This window comes from Ammospiza caudacuta, chromosome 9, assembly GCF_027887145.1.
Source record: "Ammospiza caudacuta isolate bAmmCau1 chromosome 9, bAmmCau1.pri, whole genome shotgun sequence".
Taxonomy (NCBI): domain Eukaryota; kingdom Metazoa; phylum Chordata; class Aves; order Passeriformes; family Passerellidae; genus Ammospiza; species Ammospiza caudacuta.
Window position 1 is genome coordinate 26,383,664 of NC_080601.1, and position 18,532 is coordinate 26,402,195.

The 18,532-nt window shown below is 41.5% G+C and overlaps 1 protein-coding gene across 1 annotated transcript in view; it reads left to right on the plus strand.

The window, feature by feature from the left end:
• Positions 1-13,292: 13,292 nt before the first annotated feature.
• WBP1L (WW domain binding protein 1 like) overlaps positions 13,293-18,532 on the plus strand; it is a 44,332-nt gene continuing 39,092 nt past the window's right edge. The window contains exon 1 of the mRNA XM_058810364.1: positions 13,293-13,387. Coding sequence (XP_058666347.1) covers positions 13,342-13,387 — 46 coding nt within the window. The 5' untranslated portion in view covers positions 13,293-13,341. The remainder of the gene's footprint in view (positions 13,388-18,532) is intronic.

Sequence of the window (18,532 nt, forward strand, 5' to 3'; positions counted from 1 at the left end):
GAGTGGGGGAGAACAGGTTTGGCTGCCTACGTTTTCTTTAAGAGCACTTGGATAGGAATGCATCTTTTACTCATTTCCTTTCCTTAGTCTGTCTATATAAAACTCTCCCAGCTTTTTTTAGATCTTAAATGTATACTCTGTCTATCAAAAGGCTGGAATTATCTCACAGCACACTAGAGATTGACAGCTGCCCACTCAAAAACCAGCGTGGTAACGTAGGATCTTGAGAAATTAGCGTGTAACAAAACTTCATCTGCTTTGGTGTTGCCTTAGAGCCTGATTTCATGACAGCAAGCCAGTGAGCTCACAGAGAAGACCTGCAGCGGGGCAGTGCTGGACTTGGAAGATCTCTGCACCAAAGGTTCCTGTGTTTCTCCCTGAAACCCTGACAGCATTTGTCTCTTGTCCTCTCCAGTGCTGTTGCCCTTGCTGCCTCTGGTGACTGCTGCCTACTTCCATTACCTTGCAGACATTTGCAATGTCCTGATTGCTTCTGCTGTCAGGGAGAGCTGCTTGCTCAGGGTGTGTGTCCCCTCGCCTGGAAGAACTGTACCACAGACCTGGTGGGCTAAGGCTGGGCTGCAAGAAATGTGTCCTTTAAATAATTCAGGAGGTGGAGCTGTACTGCCTAGCACTGAACAAACATTCAGGAGAACACACTGTGCTCTGCAGGAGTGTCTGATTTTTCAGGTTAAAATAAGTCCAGGCTGCCCAGGATTGTCAAAGACCTTTCTTTTAACTAAGGTGGATCGCAGAGAAAATGATGAGCTATTATATTATCTTCTATCCCAAGTCCAGGTTTATCTGTCTCCATGACTATTCATTGCAGTTTCACTTGTAATCAGAGCATGAAACTTTGTTAACTCGAGTGGAAGCATTTATTAGTAAATTACAGGCAGAAGTATTCCAATTATGTTGTAATAAAATCAGGATAAACATCACAGGAAGAAGATATCTAGCTGTGTTCAGTAGCAGCTTAGAAGTAGAGTCTTAGCAGCACACCTTAGCTATGTGCTTCTCGGTTTATGGCAGAAGGAAATAAGAAATTAATATATTTCAAAATGAAATTGATAAAATTTGTAATGAAAAACTTTAAACTTTAATAATTTTTCTATCATAGTTTGTCTCTACAGGACAGGATAAAGGTTATTTGACCGTCTCAATAATCTGTCTGCTTCCCATGCCTGCAACTTAATTATCACATAGTTTTCTCAACTGTTGTTGTCTTTAAAAACAAGAGATTTAAGTGAATGTTAACTATGTGACAAGTCTGTGGAATCTGTGTTTCTCTAATAAGCTGGTTTTGTGCCAAAATCTGGCAGAAGCATGTTTGTAAAGACCGATTTAATCCCAAATTACAGAGTTTGCTTGAAGGACTTGAGGCATGATTCATCATATGTGACAAAGAGGACAGATCCTTGCTTTAAGGAACAGCTCAGCACGACTGTCACTGTGGCTAACACCCCTGTCACACAGAGTTTCTGTGACCACAGCTCTGATTGCACCAATGTGGAGTTACCATGCTTCATCCAAGGTTTTGGCTGGATTCAGCCCTTTCAGAGCATCACTTCAGGTAGTCTGAACTGAACAGCCAAGTTTCAATCCTCATGTAACAGGCTTCTCATCTGTAAATTTAAAACAACGTTTTTCATTAAGGTGAAGGTAATTAGTTACAACTCCACTTATGTGTCTCCTGAAATGCATCAGGTTCCTTCAGGAGGAGAGCTGCTTGTGTACCATAGGATGTATTTTGTCTGCCATATCTTTCTCTGAGACTCTTGTTTTTTTGGCTTGCTAATATCCACGATTTTGGCAGGAGGCAGCAGAGATCAAAGTATGTGATGCACTTGCTTAGAACAGGAACCTCTAAATAACTGCAGGCTGGGTTAAGGACTGCTCTTTCTGTGATGATTATACCACTGTGCACTCTGGTGTCTCATCTGTAGAGCACACTTTCCTGCTGATTAAATTTTGTTTGAGAGTTGCACTCATAATTACACAAAATTCTGTAAGACTTTCAACTTGCATCTCTGCAGCTGGGCAGCAGATGGAAAGCCAGGTCTGAAAATGTCTCCAGTGAACCCTGGGGAGGAGAGTGGCAGATTTCTTCATAGAAGTCAAGACATCTCTGTGACTGGGACCTGTCATTGCCTTTTTGAGACTTTCTCTGCCACCCTGCAAATATTAGTTAAGAAAAATATAGCTAGCACCTGTTTAAGAATGAGCTGTTGCAGAATTGTGTGTGAGAAGGGAACTTGGAAGGTTTCATCTGCCAGAGTTGTTCTGCTATGGTTGGGCATTTTTCCATCCTCCAAGCCTGTTGGGCCAGGTCAGCCACATCTGGCTAGTGGGAGCATCCAGTGCTGAGAGTCCCTGAGCAGTGGCCCTGCTGTATGAGGTGCTGCTCTGCTCTGAGCTCCTGCCCAGAGTGGTCATCTGCCAGTGGCAGGGAGGCAGAGGATGGATGTAGCCACATTTCAACAGCAGTTATTCAGACCTGGCCAAAACACCCACTGAACCCTCACTTTCATTCCCAGAAGGGCTGCTCCTCTAAGCATCTTAAACAGCTGCTTTTCTGCTGGCAAAAATGGAAACTCTGCTCTTTTATATGGCTCTGTCAGCCTGTATTAACGTGGTGTTATGTTGATGTTCACCTTTGTCTTTCTGTGGTATTAGAAGGGCACTAATGTTGGTAATAGTTTGTGTTTCTTTATGATCCTCCATATGGCCATCCTCTGAGGTAATGGGCATTATATTTAGTAAATGCAAACTGCCCACCTTTTCTTTTTGCCTTTTTTCCCTGTAAGTCACATTGGGATGACTGGCAGGATTGAACAGACTTTTGCTTGTGGCAAAAAGCTATTGTTGGGCTAATGATCCTGTGGCCTACTTCTCCATGCAGTGCTGTCACTGATGTGCCCTGTGGTTGTGGCTGTGTCTATGCAAAGGTCTCCTTGTCAGGCATGTCCAGCAGTTTCAGTAATGCTGAGCTGCATGTGGCCTTTTGTTCTGTCCCCTGACAACATGTACTTGGTACCAGGTTTGGGGATATTCCTCTGATCTGAGCTGCCCTGCTCTACAGGGTAAGCATTTGCCCTTTCTGGATAGCTGCATAGGAATCCTCTGAGCTTATTAATGCATATAACCAAGGACTTTATGTCTCTTACAGAGTCCTTGCTTGCATTTGTTTCAGAATGAAACAAACGAATCCAAGACAAGCAGGCAAGCTGTGCTGCTGTTTTTGCAGTGTAGGGGAAAGGACTCAGCCTGTCAGAGATCTTAAAAGCTGTCTGTGAGGCTGGGCTGGTGACAGTCCTGGAAGGGCCATTAGTCATGGCAAGGCAGAGATGTCATTGCACCTTGCAGAGCAGCCTGATTATGCCAGGGTTTGGTTTGTGCTTGTGAGTCAGAGGAAAAGAGCTCAGGGGGACGGATGGTATTCTTGTATGAGTTCCTTGAGAGATGCTGACAGGGAAGTTGGATCCCTCATCCCCCTGCTGTCACGTGTGTTTGGAAAGCCCACAGCTAAGAAGAGATGTGTTGAGATGCCAACACCTGGGTGCTGTGGCAATGGAGCTGTGACAGGTGATTGTGTGGCTGGGCCTGTGAAGAGTGCACGTAACAAACGTACCTGAAATAACAGCTGGCTGGAGAGGACAGGCTTGCCAAGCAGGAATTGCATGCCCTTACTTTGCTTGTTAAAAGAAGTGTGTTGGTGTGGCAGTCACAAATGAAGTTTTTTCCATGATTTCAGCAGTAGATACTGTTTCACTGCAGAGGAAGGCTCAAGGTACTGCAGAGACCTGCTGTTTTTCTGCTTGGACAAGGAAAAGCTTGATTCTTCACTAATGATGTGATTATCAGTGGGATCACCACCTCCAGTATTATTTTTAGATGATAGCTGTGGTCTGTGCAATTGCTTTTGGAATGCAGCAGAGCAGTTCACATGCAGGGGTTTGCTAGGTGCAAAGTGAGGTAGGTGATGGTGGCAGAGTGATGCAACAGGACAAACCATTTAATGCCAATGTAGCCAATGCTCCTTGGCATGCTCTGCCCTGAACAACACCTGCAAATAGAAGGGAGAGACTATTTTGTGTGAAGACACCTTGTGGTGCTGCTTGTTTGCAGGCCTTCTCTGCTGAGCCAGTATCCCTCCACCTGGCATCGCCCAAGGCTGGTCCAAACTGGTCAGAGAAAAAAGGACATGAGAACTGGGTTGTGTAGGAGGTTCAGATGCAGTTTTCTGACAGTTCCTTCTTCCCAAGCACTTTTATACTGGCACACTGTAAGCCAAATCCAAACACTGACAGTGCACAGGAAGCTTATGAGGAAGTGACTGAGAGGAGATTCCCAGTGCAGATCCTGAGGGCACAGAGCTTTGGCCAGCAGCATTTTAAATGGCTTCTTGCTGACAATGGGTTGCAGAGGTGTAGGTGGGTGTGGCAAGCAGCTGCTGGGACTGACAAGTTGCAGGGTGCTAGGTTTAGGGAATAAGAGACAACAGGGACCTTTCCTTTTTTCATAAAGAATCAAGACCTTGCATTCTTGACAGCAGTCTTTAGGACTAGCAGAGGAAAGAGTGAAACTCAGGAAAAGAGAGATCTGTTAGCAATAAAGAAGAGGATTCTCCCTTCTTTCCTCTTTAGTCTTCTCCATTACTATGAGGTGGAAATTTGTTACTTCTAATGGTGATGTGTTTTTATTTCATCTCTAGTTTTGGTGTGTGCAAGGCAGTAATAAAAATTTCAGAGGCAATTTGAGTGGAGGTCCATGGGATTTGGTTGTTTGGGTTTGGGTGGGTTTTTTTTGTGTTTTGGTTTGGGGTTTTTTGTTTGTTTTGTTGCTTGTGGGGATTTTTTTTTTTTTTTTTATATCTGGGAGGGAACATGGGAAAAGCAGAAACTAACCCTCTTTTGGCTCTACTTCAGGCTGAGGGAGCTTGTCAAGATACTGACATTTGTTAAATGTCCTGGAGAAGGGAGAGAGTGACTTGAGCAGGAAAATGGATTTTATTAATGAAAGAAGATAGTTCACAGAAGAAGGTGAGCTTTATGTAGTTATCAGTGTCCATCTCCCCATCCATTTTGAAGCTGCTGACCAACCTGAATGAAATTTGATAGGAAGATACCTCAAAGATGCGTAAAATTTCAACAGAATTCCTGGAAACAGGTAGGCACAAAGACACCTTAAAAAAACCAACCAAACAGGGGATCACTGAGTGAGAAGCTACACTAGTGAGCTTATCAGCACTGGGAAATTTTTGGGTTGGGTTGACTGACGTGATACATGCCATGCCTCTTACCAGAGCCTCCACTGGAGCTCACAGTTTGTGAGCCTGCAAAGTCAGTCAGCCTTGTGGAAAACATTTATGGGAGTGGTTACACAGATACTTTTATTTTTCATTTTTTCTCCTGCTGGCTAAAGAGCAAATTGAAGGTGAAAAGGTTGATAAGCTGTAGCAGCAGCTATGAAGAGTGTGTTTTGCCAGGAATCTCACCAGCCATGCTGAGCTTTCCCTGTGTAAAAGGTGTCAAGTGTTCCTTTGGAAGCAGGGAAGACACTTGACCATTAATGACTTGCCTACAGACAGTGCAAAGGCTTTTTAGTGAGCAGAACTGATTCACTCCTTTCTCTCATGTCCAGCACAAAGATAGGACCAGCAGGTCAAGTACTGTTGTCCACAAGAGAACTTCTTTTAAACTTATTGTGGAATCAGAGCTGATAATCAAGAAAGACAGTCTCAGATAATACTTCCAGTCAAACAGTGGTGTAATGGTGGCAGCCACACCAGAGGCCTGATACAGAAAGTGTGCAAAATATGCAGAAGTCCTCTTCCTTCTAAGTTCTGTATTCCTTACTCTGTGTAATAAGCTTTTTATTTGTTTACACCGTATCAGAAGTCACTTGTTTGTTTTGAAAACCTCTTTTTCTGTTTGAGATCCCCTTTAAATCCCAGGTGGTGGATGACTGCTGACAGGAACCCACAGGAACTGCATGTCTTCTGTCTCCAGCAGAAGATCAGGCCATGCTGTTGCATAAATTATCCCCTGTGACAGCCATCCCAGTGGTGGTGGGCAGAAAATCTGTCCCACAGAGGTAGCAGTCGGTAAAAGCAAATTTTAGAGCTGAGCTAAACAAGAATTTGGAGTGGCTGGTGTGGAATGAAATGGTTAACTGGGGGCTGAGATCAGAATGAGCCAGGAGGTAAGGGAAGGGCTGGAGGAGGTGGTGGGCATAGTACAGGGGTGTTGTAAACACTGAACAAAACCTTTGAAGAAGGCAGTCTTCAAGGCCACAACACTGGGCTGACTTCATACTGGGCTGACTTCATCGCATCCTGTGTATCAATTGTAACTGTAAAATTACCAAACTTGCCTCTCTTCTTGGTGGAAGGAAAGAATTTTCCTCAGTTTTGATCTGAAAGACCTTTACTCTGCTTGGAATGCATGTAACTACCTGAATACATGTGAAAGTCATGACTCATGTCTGGGTCTCCTGTGTGATGATGAATTCCTTTTTTTCTTAGTGGTTGCCTCATTTGTTTGCAGACTGCTTTACAGTGAATGCCGAAGAGGAGAAAGGAGGAGGGTTAAGCCTGTGTTGAATTTTCTTCAAATTACCTTGTCCTTTTTGACTTCTGTCTTTTTAGAAGATGCAAACTTCACAAACAGCTTGCATTTGACTCTCCAGCCTCCTGTGATCTGCAGCTTAGATAAAACAAGCTTGCAGACATCTGTCATTGCTGATTGTCTCCATTTACTGACACTTAGCACTTGGACTCTGACAGAGCCTATCTTAAATCGCTGTGTCAAAAATAAAAGCTCTTATTTTCCTCTACTTTTTTTCCTAGCTGTATTGTTTTCCTTTTGTCTCATTGTTTTGCTCATTTTCCCTACTCATCTCACTAGGAATTTTTGCATCTCACATGCTGGGTTATTAATATCACTCTCATGTTTGTGGCTCTTTGTTTTTACTGACTTCCTTGCTTTTCTGCTCTTTTTATCTCTACTTTCCAGAGTCTGTGTTCATACTAAACCAGTGGTTACGCTGTCAAAACAAAAGTTAGGAGATTTTTCTCCTCAGACCTATTTTGTGCTCTTAGGCCATCATTTGACTCCAAAGTGCAAGGATCATCCTGCCAAAGATGAATTCAGGAGCTCTGGAGCAATAATTTTCTCTTCTAAAACCTGCAGTCTGCTTTCTTAGATGAACTAGCTGGAGAAGCAGTCCTCCTTTATTTTCAGCATGATATATATATTTTGAGAAGCATTGTGCCAGGAAAACTTTAGTTTAAGGGCCAGACAAATCTATTGTTGCCTTGTTTCACCTTTGCTGGCATGTGACTTCAGGCTGGTGTGAAATTAAGGGCTTGCTGTATTCCTGGTGTGGATGAGGCTCAGACTAATCTTCTTTTTTCACAGCCTTTAACAGAGCAGATAAACTTTGGGCAACACAAAGTGTGACAGTGATGGTTTCTTCTCTGTGTTATGTTATCTAACAGTATATAACCAAAACTCTTCTTGCTGTAATCCTACTCTAAAACATTTTAGAAGTGCAACCAATGGATTAAGTACCTTCAGTGTGTCCTAATAAAACAGGACTAAATCTGGGTATGCAAGGCAGTGAACAGTTTGCCTCAGCTGGAAAATGTAGAGATCTTCAAGGGAGGAAAGCAGCACTAGATGAGATGTTTACAGTGACCTGGCTGGATGGTGTGGGCCATCTTGATCTTTTGGAACCAAACAAATGGAGGGTTTATTTGTGTCTATGAAACTGTGTACCTTGCATGAGTATTATCTGTAGGCTGGCTGAGTGCTGCTATTGAGGCAGCCTTTATCATTACACAGAAAAAGTTAATTTTACAAGTCTGGAAACCTTAAGTTCTAGTGGCACTTCACAAGCTGGGACAGACTCTGAAATGAATGACCCTAGATTTTGTTTATTTGTATTCTTTTGCTGAGAGCTCTTACTATCAGTGGCTCTTCTCACACGGGCGCTGCCTGCCAACCGTCCTTCTGAAGGCACTTTCCTTCAGGACAGGGTGCAAGGTAAAACTTGTTTGTGATTTTAACTAGTGTCTCTAATTAAGGAAATGGTCCTTAAACATACTTCTTTTATCTGGTTCAACCTAATAATGTCTTCATTTACAAGTCTTGCACTGCTTCTGTGTTGATCAGCTTTTTCCCTATCCTGGCGGCAGGCATCTTGCATATGCTTATTATGAGGGCTCTCGAAGGTGAAGTGCCTTGCTAGTTTACTTAACCCAAAAGATAGTGCAACAATGGGGAAAAAGTAGAAAATTTTTGGAGTTTAGCTTTAGTCTTGGGTTTTTTTAGAGTGAATCTATAAATATTATCTAAAATATTTTTAAACACCCCAATGTACTCCCTTTGATGAATAAGTAGTTTTGCAAGAACTCTTCAGTTGTGATCTTGGCTTACCACATGATATTAAGAAAGTAATTTCACATTTCTCATCTACAGTGTGGACATTAAAATGGCAAATGTACTATGAACTGTATTTTTTGTATCAAAATTCTAGGGGATTGTGTGGTACTGGCTGTATAAATAGTGTGTAATTTTCCTCTTCAGCTGGATGTCTGGCTAAAAGTCTTCAGGTCTAAATTATTAATTGTTAACTAAGAAGCACTTGCTTTTCTTCTGCAAGGTTTTGGTCCAAAGGTTTTTAATGCCCTCAAGTACTATGGTCAAACTTTACCTAATTGTCAAGATACAGTTTTATTGTTCTTGGCTTCTTCTGTACTTGAGTGGAGACTGTTCTTCTATTTATCTGGAGAGCATTACTGTAAATAATCAACATGTGAAGACACATGAGGATTGAGCTTTAGTGCCCCTCACAAATTGCATGTGCTCTGTTTGTGCATGGAAAACTATTCCTTCAAGTGAAAACTTTTCCTTTTTTGCAGCTGAGTTAATTTGTTCTGTAACAAAGTCAAAACATGGAATTTCTTGTATCTTATTTCCCCTTGGAGACAACAGCACACAGAGATGGAGATTTGGAACCAAAGCAGCAGGTTCAGTGAGCAGAGCAGTGGGAGCTGGCTGAAATGCAAATGCAGAATCTGAAAAGGGAGTGCAGAACCCAAACTGGCAGCACAAACTGTTTTTACAGCTGCATTTTGGCTTCTGGATGCTTAGTACAGGGTAGTCTCTTTTCTAGGCTTTTGAACTGCATACCAAAATCTTCAGATGGCCATGAACCATGAGAGCCTGCCACGAGAGCATACCTTGGGAGTGAAAGGGAGAGGGAGCCTGGAGCAGGTTGCCAGCAGATCCTGATCCTTGTGGGATGCTCTTGGGCTGGGCAGGCAGAGGAATGATTTCCAGTTGCCCATGCGATGTCCTGCACGTCATCACGAAAGCTTGCCTTGCTTTCTTTGGCACCAGGAATTTGACTGCCCAGCTGCTGGGAAGGCTCAGACATCTGTGTTAAGTTCTTCACCGGATGAGATACCCAACCTTTCTGCAAAGAGTAAGATCATCTGATGGGTCTAAGTGGGACATTTTATATGTGCACACTGAAATGACATCCTTAATTTCTGAACAAGCGTGTGTCTTGCACTCTTGGTGTTTTACATTTCACCTTTCATTTGGTGATGAAATGAGCATTCTAGTTTAAGTTGCTAGTTCTTCAGTGCTAACCTGTCTTCTCCCCAAGTGTGTGGGCTTTCCATGGAGCAGAAGTCTGTCAGATAATCCTTGTCCTTCCACAAAGAAGGAGCAGGCTATTTCTGCATGGGTGGTGGGTGTTCGTTTTTGCATTTGTTGCTCTCAATTAAGTGAGAGCTTGTTCCCTTTGTGTCAATAACACCTTTGATCCTCTTATATAAAGTGAACACTGGGTGTCCTGCAGAAAAGACCTCTTTAAAGTGCCTTGCAATGTTATGCTTCTACATCATGGTTAACAAAAGTTCATAAATCCATACTGGACTGGAGAGCAAGTACAGTTCTCTATACTGTATTCTGCAGCACACAGGATTTATTCTCAGCTTGACCCCGTGATTGACCTCATGTGGACTTGTGCCCATGTAAGTAGCAGCTAAAATCAGTGGTCTGAGCACTAATCTACAAGTTGCAGACAGTAGGTTATTTAGTGAGAATGCTCCACAAGTCTCTTGCTGCAGCATTTTCATTCAAAAAGGTCACTTCCATGCGTTCGTGCACAGCTGAATTTAATGTTCTTTCTCAGCAAGGCAGGCCACACTGGAGAGTGCATAATTATAATAAATACAACTTTGTTCTCAGCTGAAAAATCCATCTGAAATAAATTTTTCCAGCCCTTCCAAGAAATGCTTTTAGTAAGATAAATAAAAGCAATTCTTGCCGATTTCACATTCATTCAGCAGGAATGTTGGTGGGTGTAGGGTGCCTCCACTTAAGTCACTCATCACAGTGCCTTCTGGGCTCAGTCATATTCAATAGCTGGCTAAGGATAGCACTTGCAAATTGGGTTTCTCGCAAACCAATTAAACCCAAGTTCATTATTTCTTACTTGGTTTGAATCCTGGTTATTATTTTGAGTAAAATTGTTCTTAGCAACAAGTACAGAGAGTTCAGTTACACTCTCAACTCAGACAAGCTTTAAACAATGCTTTGATAGGTGCATCTGGTTTTTGGGATATGCATGTATTTATACAAGCTTTTGTGGCTTATTTTCTGGTTGGCACTTCTGTGTAGTCAAAGAAGATTTGTTTTCTTCTGTGTTTTGTTTCGCAACAGTGGAAATACTGAAAAAGTCTCAGCCTAAATATGGAAGGAAAACTAGGGGATGTTCTTTTCCTTCAAAACTTCTAAGCAAGTACTTTAAAAAAATCCCCTCTTTGCTTTCTTCTTCCAAGATACTGAGCAGAGTGTGAAATGTCCTATCTTCTCTTTCTTTTATTTTTTTTTTTTGTCTAGGTATACCAAAGAGGCTCTGCTAGTTGATTGGATTACTGCTACTGGTAGAAGCTGAATTTTCTCACAGTTCTCCTGGCTTCATGTGCAGTTCTCCTGGCTTCATGGTTACCTTTGAGATTTCAGAGGGGCTCTGCAGGGTGGTCCTTATATATCTTTTTGCCTTCCCTGCAGAGACTCTAGATAAGCAGTTTCCAAACTCCTCCACTCAAAGCTACCACAGCTTTTGGTTTACGATCTCCCTGGTTCCCATTGTTCCTACTATTGTACAGTTGGTTGTTGCTGCAAGGTCACTCTTCTGCAGGGCTCTGCTGGGATCTATGAGACTGCAAGGGAGAAAAGACTCACATGGCAGTGTCAGTTGTAAATGAAAGGTAACACAGTGATTCTGCTCTTGCCCTGAATTTGGACAGCCCTGTGCTGTACTGCGTGGCATGAAGAAGTAGCTGCATGTGAGCTGTCTTGTCCTGTTTTCTTTTCACTTTGGAGAGAGGGAAGCATGGAGGCCTTTCTAAAGGAAAGAAGAGCCTGATATCTAGGAAAGAAGAGACTGTTGAGTGTGAAGAGAGAAAGCAGAGGGAGGTGGCTGAAATCTGAGTGCTCTGACTTCATTAAATGCAAGTGATAGTCCCACACCTGAAGATGTTGGGTGGAAACTCGAATTTACTTTCACTCACCTTCTGTGTGCTAAATTAGATAGTCATCTCTCAATGACTTGGTATCTCTTCAAGCCCCAATTGGTTTCCATTGACACCAGAGAATGATCAAAGGAGAAATATGCTCTCTTGCTAGACTGGACTCATGCCTTATGGTCACATTCATTTACCAATTGGGAGGAGATTTAATTAGCACTTAGATCATGATGGTCTGCCTTTTTTTTTTCTCAAGGTATTATTTTCTCTCCTTGCTTATCTACTTTATTCCACTGCCTTCCTTTTCCTTATGCAAGTCTTTGTGTTCTCTATTTTATCTGTTGAAGCCATCAGGACTTGAATACTTGGTACTTGCTAATGAAGCTTGCTTGGCAGTGAGAAGGCATGGGAAGCTCACTTGAACTAATTATTTTAGGATCTCTCCAGGCACCCTGACCCTATGCACAGACATGGTTTATTTTAGAAAGATTGTCTTAAGTTAGAAAATCAGCTCTTGTTCAAAGATGAAAACACACATTTGTCATAACTGAATTTCATGTGGATTGTGTAAACATGTAATTTGGGTTAGATCTGGGCATTGGAAAATATGCAACACTGATGTCCAGGAAGTTCCAGTGCAAGAAACGTGGGGAACTTCAGAAAGTCACATTAACTGTCTCCTTGGGGAAGTGCCTCAGAAATCCTGACCTCTGCATTTCTGCCATGTGTGTGACGCTAGTGGAGATGATCACTTGAGCAGTTGCAACATTCTTGTATACATAAGTTTGAATGACATTATGAACTGTGGAAAGAATAAGGCTGTGCTTCCCCAATTGCTCCCCAGAGACTCTCCCTCTGGCCTTGCACATGAGCAATCACTTTATTGTCAAAGCACTGTCTGCTTCCATCAATGCCATGTTTCCTATGGTCAAATCACAGAAACCTTTTTCTAGGGGTCTGTGCACTTGAATTTCTAGTGGTGATGGCTGTGGTGCTCTCAGACACCTCTGCTCTTTGCCAAGCCATCATCCAGTGTGTAAAGTTTTGGGCTGACACAGATATCCTGTTCCTATCCCCATCCACTAAATGTTTCCTGTCAAAGATGTTAGTTTTACTTCTCTTTATCAGCCCTGACAAAAGTTGTTACTTAAATGTTGCTCAATATTTTCAACATGATTTTGGGATGACTGCTAATTCCTTCAATGCTGTGTTTGTTTTGTTTTAGAATTTCTAATCCCATTTTCTATGACTAAGTTGAGTTGCGTGGTTTCCCCAGAAAGGATTAGGCTTTACTGCTATAGGTACCTCACCCTTCCTTTGAAGCTGCTTGCTCATTTTTTCCTTGGCAAGCTCTGGCAGATGTGCTTGGGAACAACAGAGATGGTATCTTTCTGAAGCTGTGAAAGGGTTAATCAGAAGCATGTTTATGAAATCAATTTGCTCACCCTTACAAGCTTTTTCTGCGATCTTTTTGAACGCTTTTGGAAGATTTATCACCTGCTTTTGTAATTTTTATTACATTTTTCTTTCCTTTCTTGAAGCTATTTTAATGCTAGTGTGATATTGTGAAAATTACCTATGATAAGTACCTTTTCTTGGCAAGTCCTTAATTGCACACCTCTTGGATGCCAACTGGAGAACGTGACTGTCTTCATGTGGATGGCCTGACAGTTTTGGCTGGTATTTTTGCGATGGCTGAAGGAGAGTAGAGCAGCTGAAGCACATCTGTAGTTCCAAAGCAAACCCAAGCAAAGGACTTCCATCCCCTGGCAGGCAGATTGCTGTTTGTACAGATGCTTCTTCTCAAGAGCCTTTCTGTAGGATTGGTCACACTTGTGGGTGAGTTTGCATATATGATGGGGAGAGGGGCTGCTGGCTGTTCATGGGAGTATTATATTTTATCAGGGAGATTAAAAATACTACTATTGATTAGGAGATGGCTTTAGAGATTCTTCAGTGAAATGGAGCACCTGCACATATGCAGTACTTTTTGAAAAATGTTAAACAGCATCTACCCTCTGCTGGGTATTGTTAATTGTGCTTTTGGCTCTATCTGCCTTGCTGGCACATGTACCATTGTGAAATTTTTACACCCAAACAAAATATCAGAGAATGGTTCTTTTCAAGATGAAGTGGTAGCTGCCTTCAGCTGATCCTCTTTGAAACCAGCTGAGGAGTGTGTGCTTGCCTCATTGGGACCTGCACCTACCTGCACTGCCACAGCACCAGGATATTGATGCAAGGCTCCTGGATTGCAAAGAGCTTGGATAGTTCTGGTGGGGTAGGTGTTATGATGCCAGGCTCTGCAGATGTACATGGTGCAGTTGAACAGAATGTGAAAACCTTAATTCCTAGTAAGTAATCTCAAAGTGGATCTATTTGTGCATTTTTGTACAAAATGTGTCTTCATTTTTAGTAAATTTCTAAAGCCATGACAGAGACTATTGGGACTTGCTGTGTTTACCCCTGTATAGTAGTGAATGCTGAACTTTGCAAGTTCTGGCTTTTGGTACAAATTCATGTGTTGTGTACATGTAATACCAGGATCTTCTAGAAGCCCATAGGAATCAAGTGACTGTTACTTGTATTTTCTTGCTTGTTAAAATGGCACAAATGTAGACTCTTACTTCTGAAGACTTCTTTTCTTCCCAAGGAAGTATCATCTCCTGGGATTTAAGTATTTGCTGATGCAAATCTCTGTGATCACAGTTGAAGAACTACTGAGTGTCACATTGTTAGGTCACCAGTTCAAATCTAGTCCAAAGAGGTAATGGGCAGTTTTATACCCCTAATGCCTTTCATCAGGATTTATGTTTACTTGCTTAAACTAAAATTGGAGCATCTGCTATTCAAAATTACGGTTCAAGTGGAAAATAAACACTAGAAGCAGATCTTTCTATAGCAGAAAATCCTGTTTGACTTGTGTATCTGTATATGCTTGTAAGAACACATGGAGCTTTAGAAGGAATAAAGGCTACAGAGAAATGGATGCATTTAGTCAGGTCTGGTATTTTTGGTATGCTTTTCTATGACTTTTAAATGGCAAAAGCTTTTGAATAAAATATAGGAGGATACAGACTTTGAAGGCAAAGAGATTTTGAAATTGAAAATGCAATGGGAGAGTATTTTGAATGGCAACTGAAACACTTTTGGATGAAGTATTTCTGAAATTCTTCCAGGCAGCTGCTCTTCTAAAGAATGATGGTTGGTTGGCTTTTTTTTATTTCTTTCTATCTTGTTTATTGCTTCTAGCAGTCATGTCAGAATCCTTGTACAAAGCTGCACTGCTAGATCTGACCTCTAAATTCAGGTTTCTGGTCAAGAAGTGTGCACTTCATTGTAGAGTAACATCTGGTACTTGTGATAACACATTGGACTGTACCTTGCCCAGGCTGCAGAGAGCTTCAGGTGTTCAGTTCAGCCACACAGGCCTTTGCAGCTTCCCAGTTCCTCTTTGTGTCCTCTTTGAGTTGTTATTCTGAAGTTGGGAAATCCTTGCAGTCTCTTTGAGATATGCTGTGATATGGAAAGCCTTGCTAATCCCTGCAGTCAGGGGCCAACCTGTGTGCTGGGATCTGCCTGCATGCACCTCTTTCTTCCAGCCTTTTCCTGACTGTTTCCTGAGCGCTCTCTGGCTTGTTTCAGGGACCAGCTTGGCAACGTTGTCAGGAATCAATAGCTGCAGTCCTTCAGGAAAGAAGTTGAAGATGCTGAAGTATGAATTCTGGTGTCCTGGTTGTTAGAATCTCTTAGCAGAGACGTCAAGATGTGAAGAAGAGAGATGTGAAAGCCGGTGCAAGTGTTCTTTTCTTTGTGCTCCTGAGTTGAGAAATTAAGATTTGAGCTGGCTTCCCACCCCAAAGGCTGTTGCATAGCTTCCCATGTATCTCATGCCATGGGAGATCGCTGGTAACTTTTGTCAGTATTTTGAGGTACAAAAAGTGGATTGTGAGGTGTGGAGACAGAAAAATTAGATATTTAATGGCATGAAAAAAAAAGTTGCCCATAGAACTTGAGTCATCACTGTGACACTTTGTTATGAGGGTTCCAGTCCTGTGAGCCTGGAATATGTGTTTTCATGTGTGGTTACTCTGTAAAGAGTCTTCAGTCATGTGGAGATCTGAGTTCTTGGCACTTTGGGAGAAATGATGAGATAATTAATTTTTAATCCTGATGCCACTTATTGCTGCCATGTTGCTGGTTTTCTCAGAGGCTGTTGGTAGTGTGTTTATGGCTTCCTACTTAGAATGTCCAGTTACAATCAAATATGTCAGAAGCACTGAGTACATATTTCTGCATCTCTTTTGATGCTGATTTTATAAAGGCAGTATTGAAGTTCTGCTATCAAAGGAATACCAACCACTAAACTATTTCTGCCAGTATTTTAAATCTCTGATTACTTTTTGGCTTGTTACTGATATCAGCCAGAAATGATGCATGGCTAGGAATCTTTCTAAATTGTCATCCATCTTTTTGCTGGAGACCAAAAGAGGAAAGTTACTGAAGTGGAAAAAAACCATTTTTTTTTAAGCTGAGTCATGAGAATATTGGCAAGTTGCAAGGGAAAATTTAAATCTGATGTTTGCTTACTATAGTTGACAATGAAATCCTCCTTTACAGGAAATTATTAGAGTGAATTATGCTTTCAGTCTCCTTGATACTGTGGAAGAATAAAAGAAAATAGAGTTGTCTTGGTTTTAGAATTTATTTTTAGTATGGATATTTGGTATAGGACAGGGGTAAATAAAAGGAAGACGCTTCTTTTTACTGCCAGTTCTTCAAAGATTGACCCTAAAAAAACCATGGTCATCATCAACAATTGCTAGTTTTCATAAACAATATGATTTTGTATTTGTTTTCTCTTATTACCTGCAAATAACTAAATCACAGAATGTCCTCTTCTGAACCCTGTGAACTTTTAAGAGTTCTCCTTGTTTTCAGTATGTATACAAATATTAATACTGAACTAGTATGAAAAATATCAAATGAAAAATGAAACATCAAATCTTTTGTGTAATGTAAAGTAATAGGTGTTCTCTATAAACATTAATGACTTCATCTGTTTCTGATATAGTAAATTCTGTTCTTTTTTTGCTAGTAGAAAAGGAAAGAATAGAAAACAGTGACTTTGCCAGACATGAAGCCCAATACAGTTTGAGAATGGATGACCAGTTATTTGGAATCCCAGTTATGTTTTGTATAGAGGTCATAATTTTTCTTGCACAAGAAACCTGCCTAAAGTAAAAAACCAAAAAGTGTTACCTGTCTTTTTGAAAATAGATTAAATAGACTGCAGAAGAACATATTTGTCAATGGGAAGTAAACATAAACTTAGGAGGAGTGCAGGCATCAAGTACAGCTGAACACAACTGTGGAGAGTAAAGACAGAACCTCTTGCCCCTCACTTTTCAGGCTGTAAGCAGGACCAGAGAATGCCTTTCTTGAGGGTGGAGCAGAATTTTCCATCCCCTTTGTGTGTGCAGTTTCTTCATGCAAGTCTTGGTGCCAGACTTTCGTGACACAGGCTGGGGGCCACATGGAGTGAAGCTGCAGGTTGTCACCAGCCCACAGCCACAGCTCTTGCACTCCTGGAGACAGAGGAGTGTTTAGATATTAGTGGGATTTGATGTTGATAAAACAGAACAGGAGAATTTCAAGGTGTCCCTGTGCAGATTTTTGTCATACTGCCAGATGTGCTTTACTGAACTGTTGCAAGTAATGAACAACCTTTTGTGATTGCATTGATCAAGATAGCACCTTGGGTGTGTTCCTCATGCAAGGGGAAAAGTGAGGTCAGTGGGAATGAATGTTGTGCTGCAGCTTAGACTGGAAAAGAGATACTTTGGTGTCCTGGGAAGAATAAGTCTTGGACTTCTGCTGTGGGGCATTCAGTCTAACATGGCATCTTAATGTTCTGTGGAAGGTGACTTTCCTGCATTCCTTGCTGGGCTGCCCTACTTGTTCAAGTGATGACCAGCTCTGTACTTTGTCCTCTGCTTTTTCCTCTGGCAGGCAGTCCTTTCTCCTCTCCTGGTACAAGTGCTCGAGCCTTGCCTGCCATCTCCTTTTGGATCAGAATTATCATCTGTGTTGTTCCTTGTAGGTGTAGTCACGGGTGCCACCCTTCAGAAAACTGGAAGCCTGGTTTTCAGTCACCTCCACAAGCTTTTTGGATGTGAGAGCCATTTGGATGTTGGTTTTTCAGATATCTGGATATTGTGGTGGGAATGAAGGCAACCAGAAAAGCAACAGGCAGGAAAATCCTGTCAGCTACATCTGCCAGTAGCCCTAGATAAATAAAACTGATATGTTCTCTTAACTCCTCCACCTTTCAGGTTAGATCTGCTTGTTTGTTAAATGAGTGAAGAGTATTATGTCTCAGAACATATGCAGAAGTGGGATTGCTACATGTAAGGCTCAAAAACTCAGAGAAGCTGATGTTGGCATGCTCATATTCTACATTGACACAATGACGTTCCTGGTAAATTGATGGCAAAATGTAAAATCTTTTTTTCTCTTGCTCTTCTCCATAGTTTAAGTCTCCTTATGATGTTTATCTCTGATCAGAGGATATTAACAAAATCTTTATCTTCTTCGTTTTACAAATTTGGCTTAAAAATTCTCTACTTGGCAAAACCTGGCAAACATTGCCTTAGTATGCAAACAGTGGGGATAGGATAGGGGAAATCACTTGGCTGTTGAAAAGCTGCATATGGGAAAGTCACATGGAGGTTTCAGTGCTTTATTTATAATTCTGCAGAGGCCTCTTCTTATTGGAAAAATAGGAGAGACCAGATAGTGGCTTCTGGAAAGCAAACAGCTAGATTCTTCCATGAGTATTTTTAACATAAATATTAACTTCACAGATTGTGGCAATATTTTCTCCTTGAATACTTGTTTTTAAGATGTACAACTGGTAAAGTAACATTGTAAAGAAAACTAACTCCTGTAGCATCTGTTTTTTAAATTCTAATTGTGAAGCCA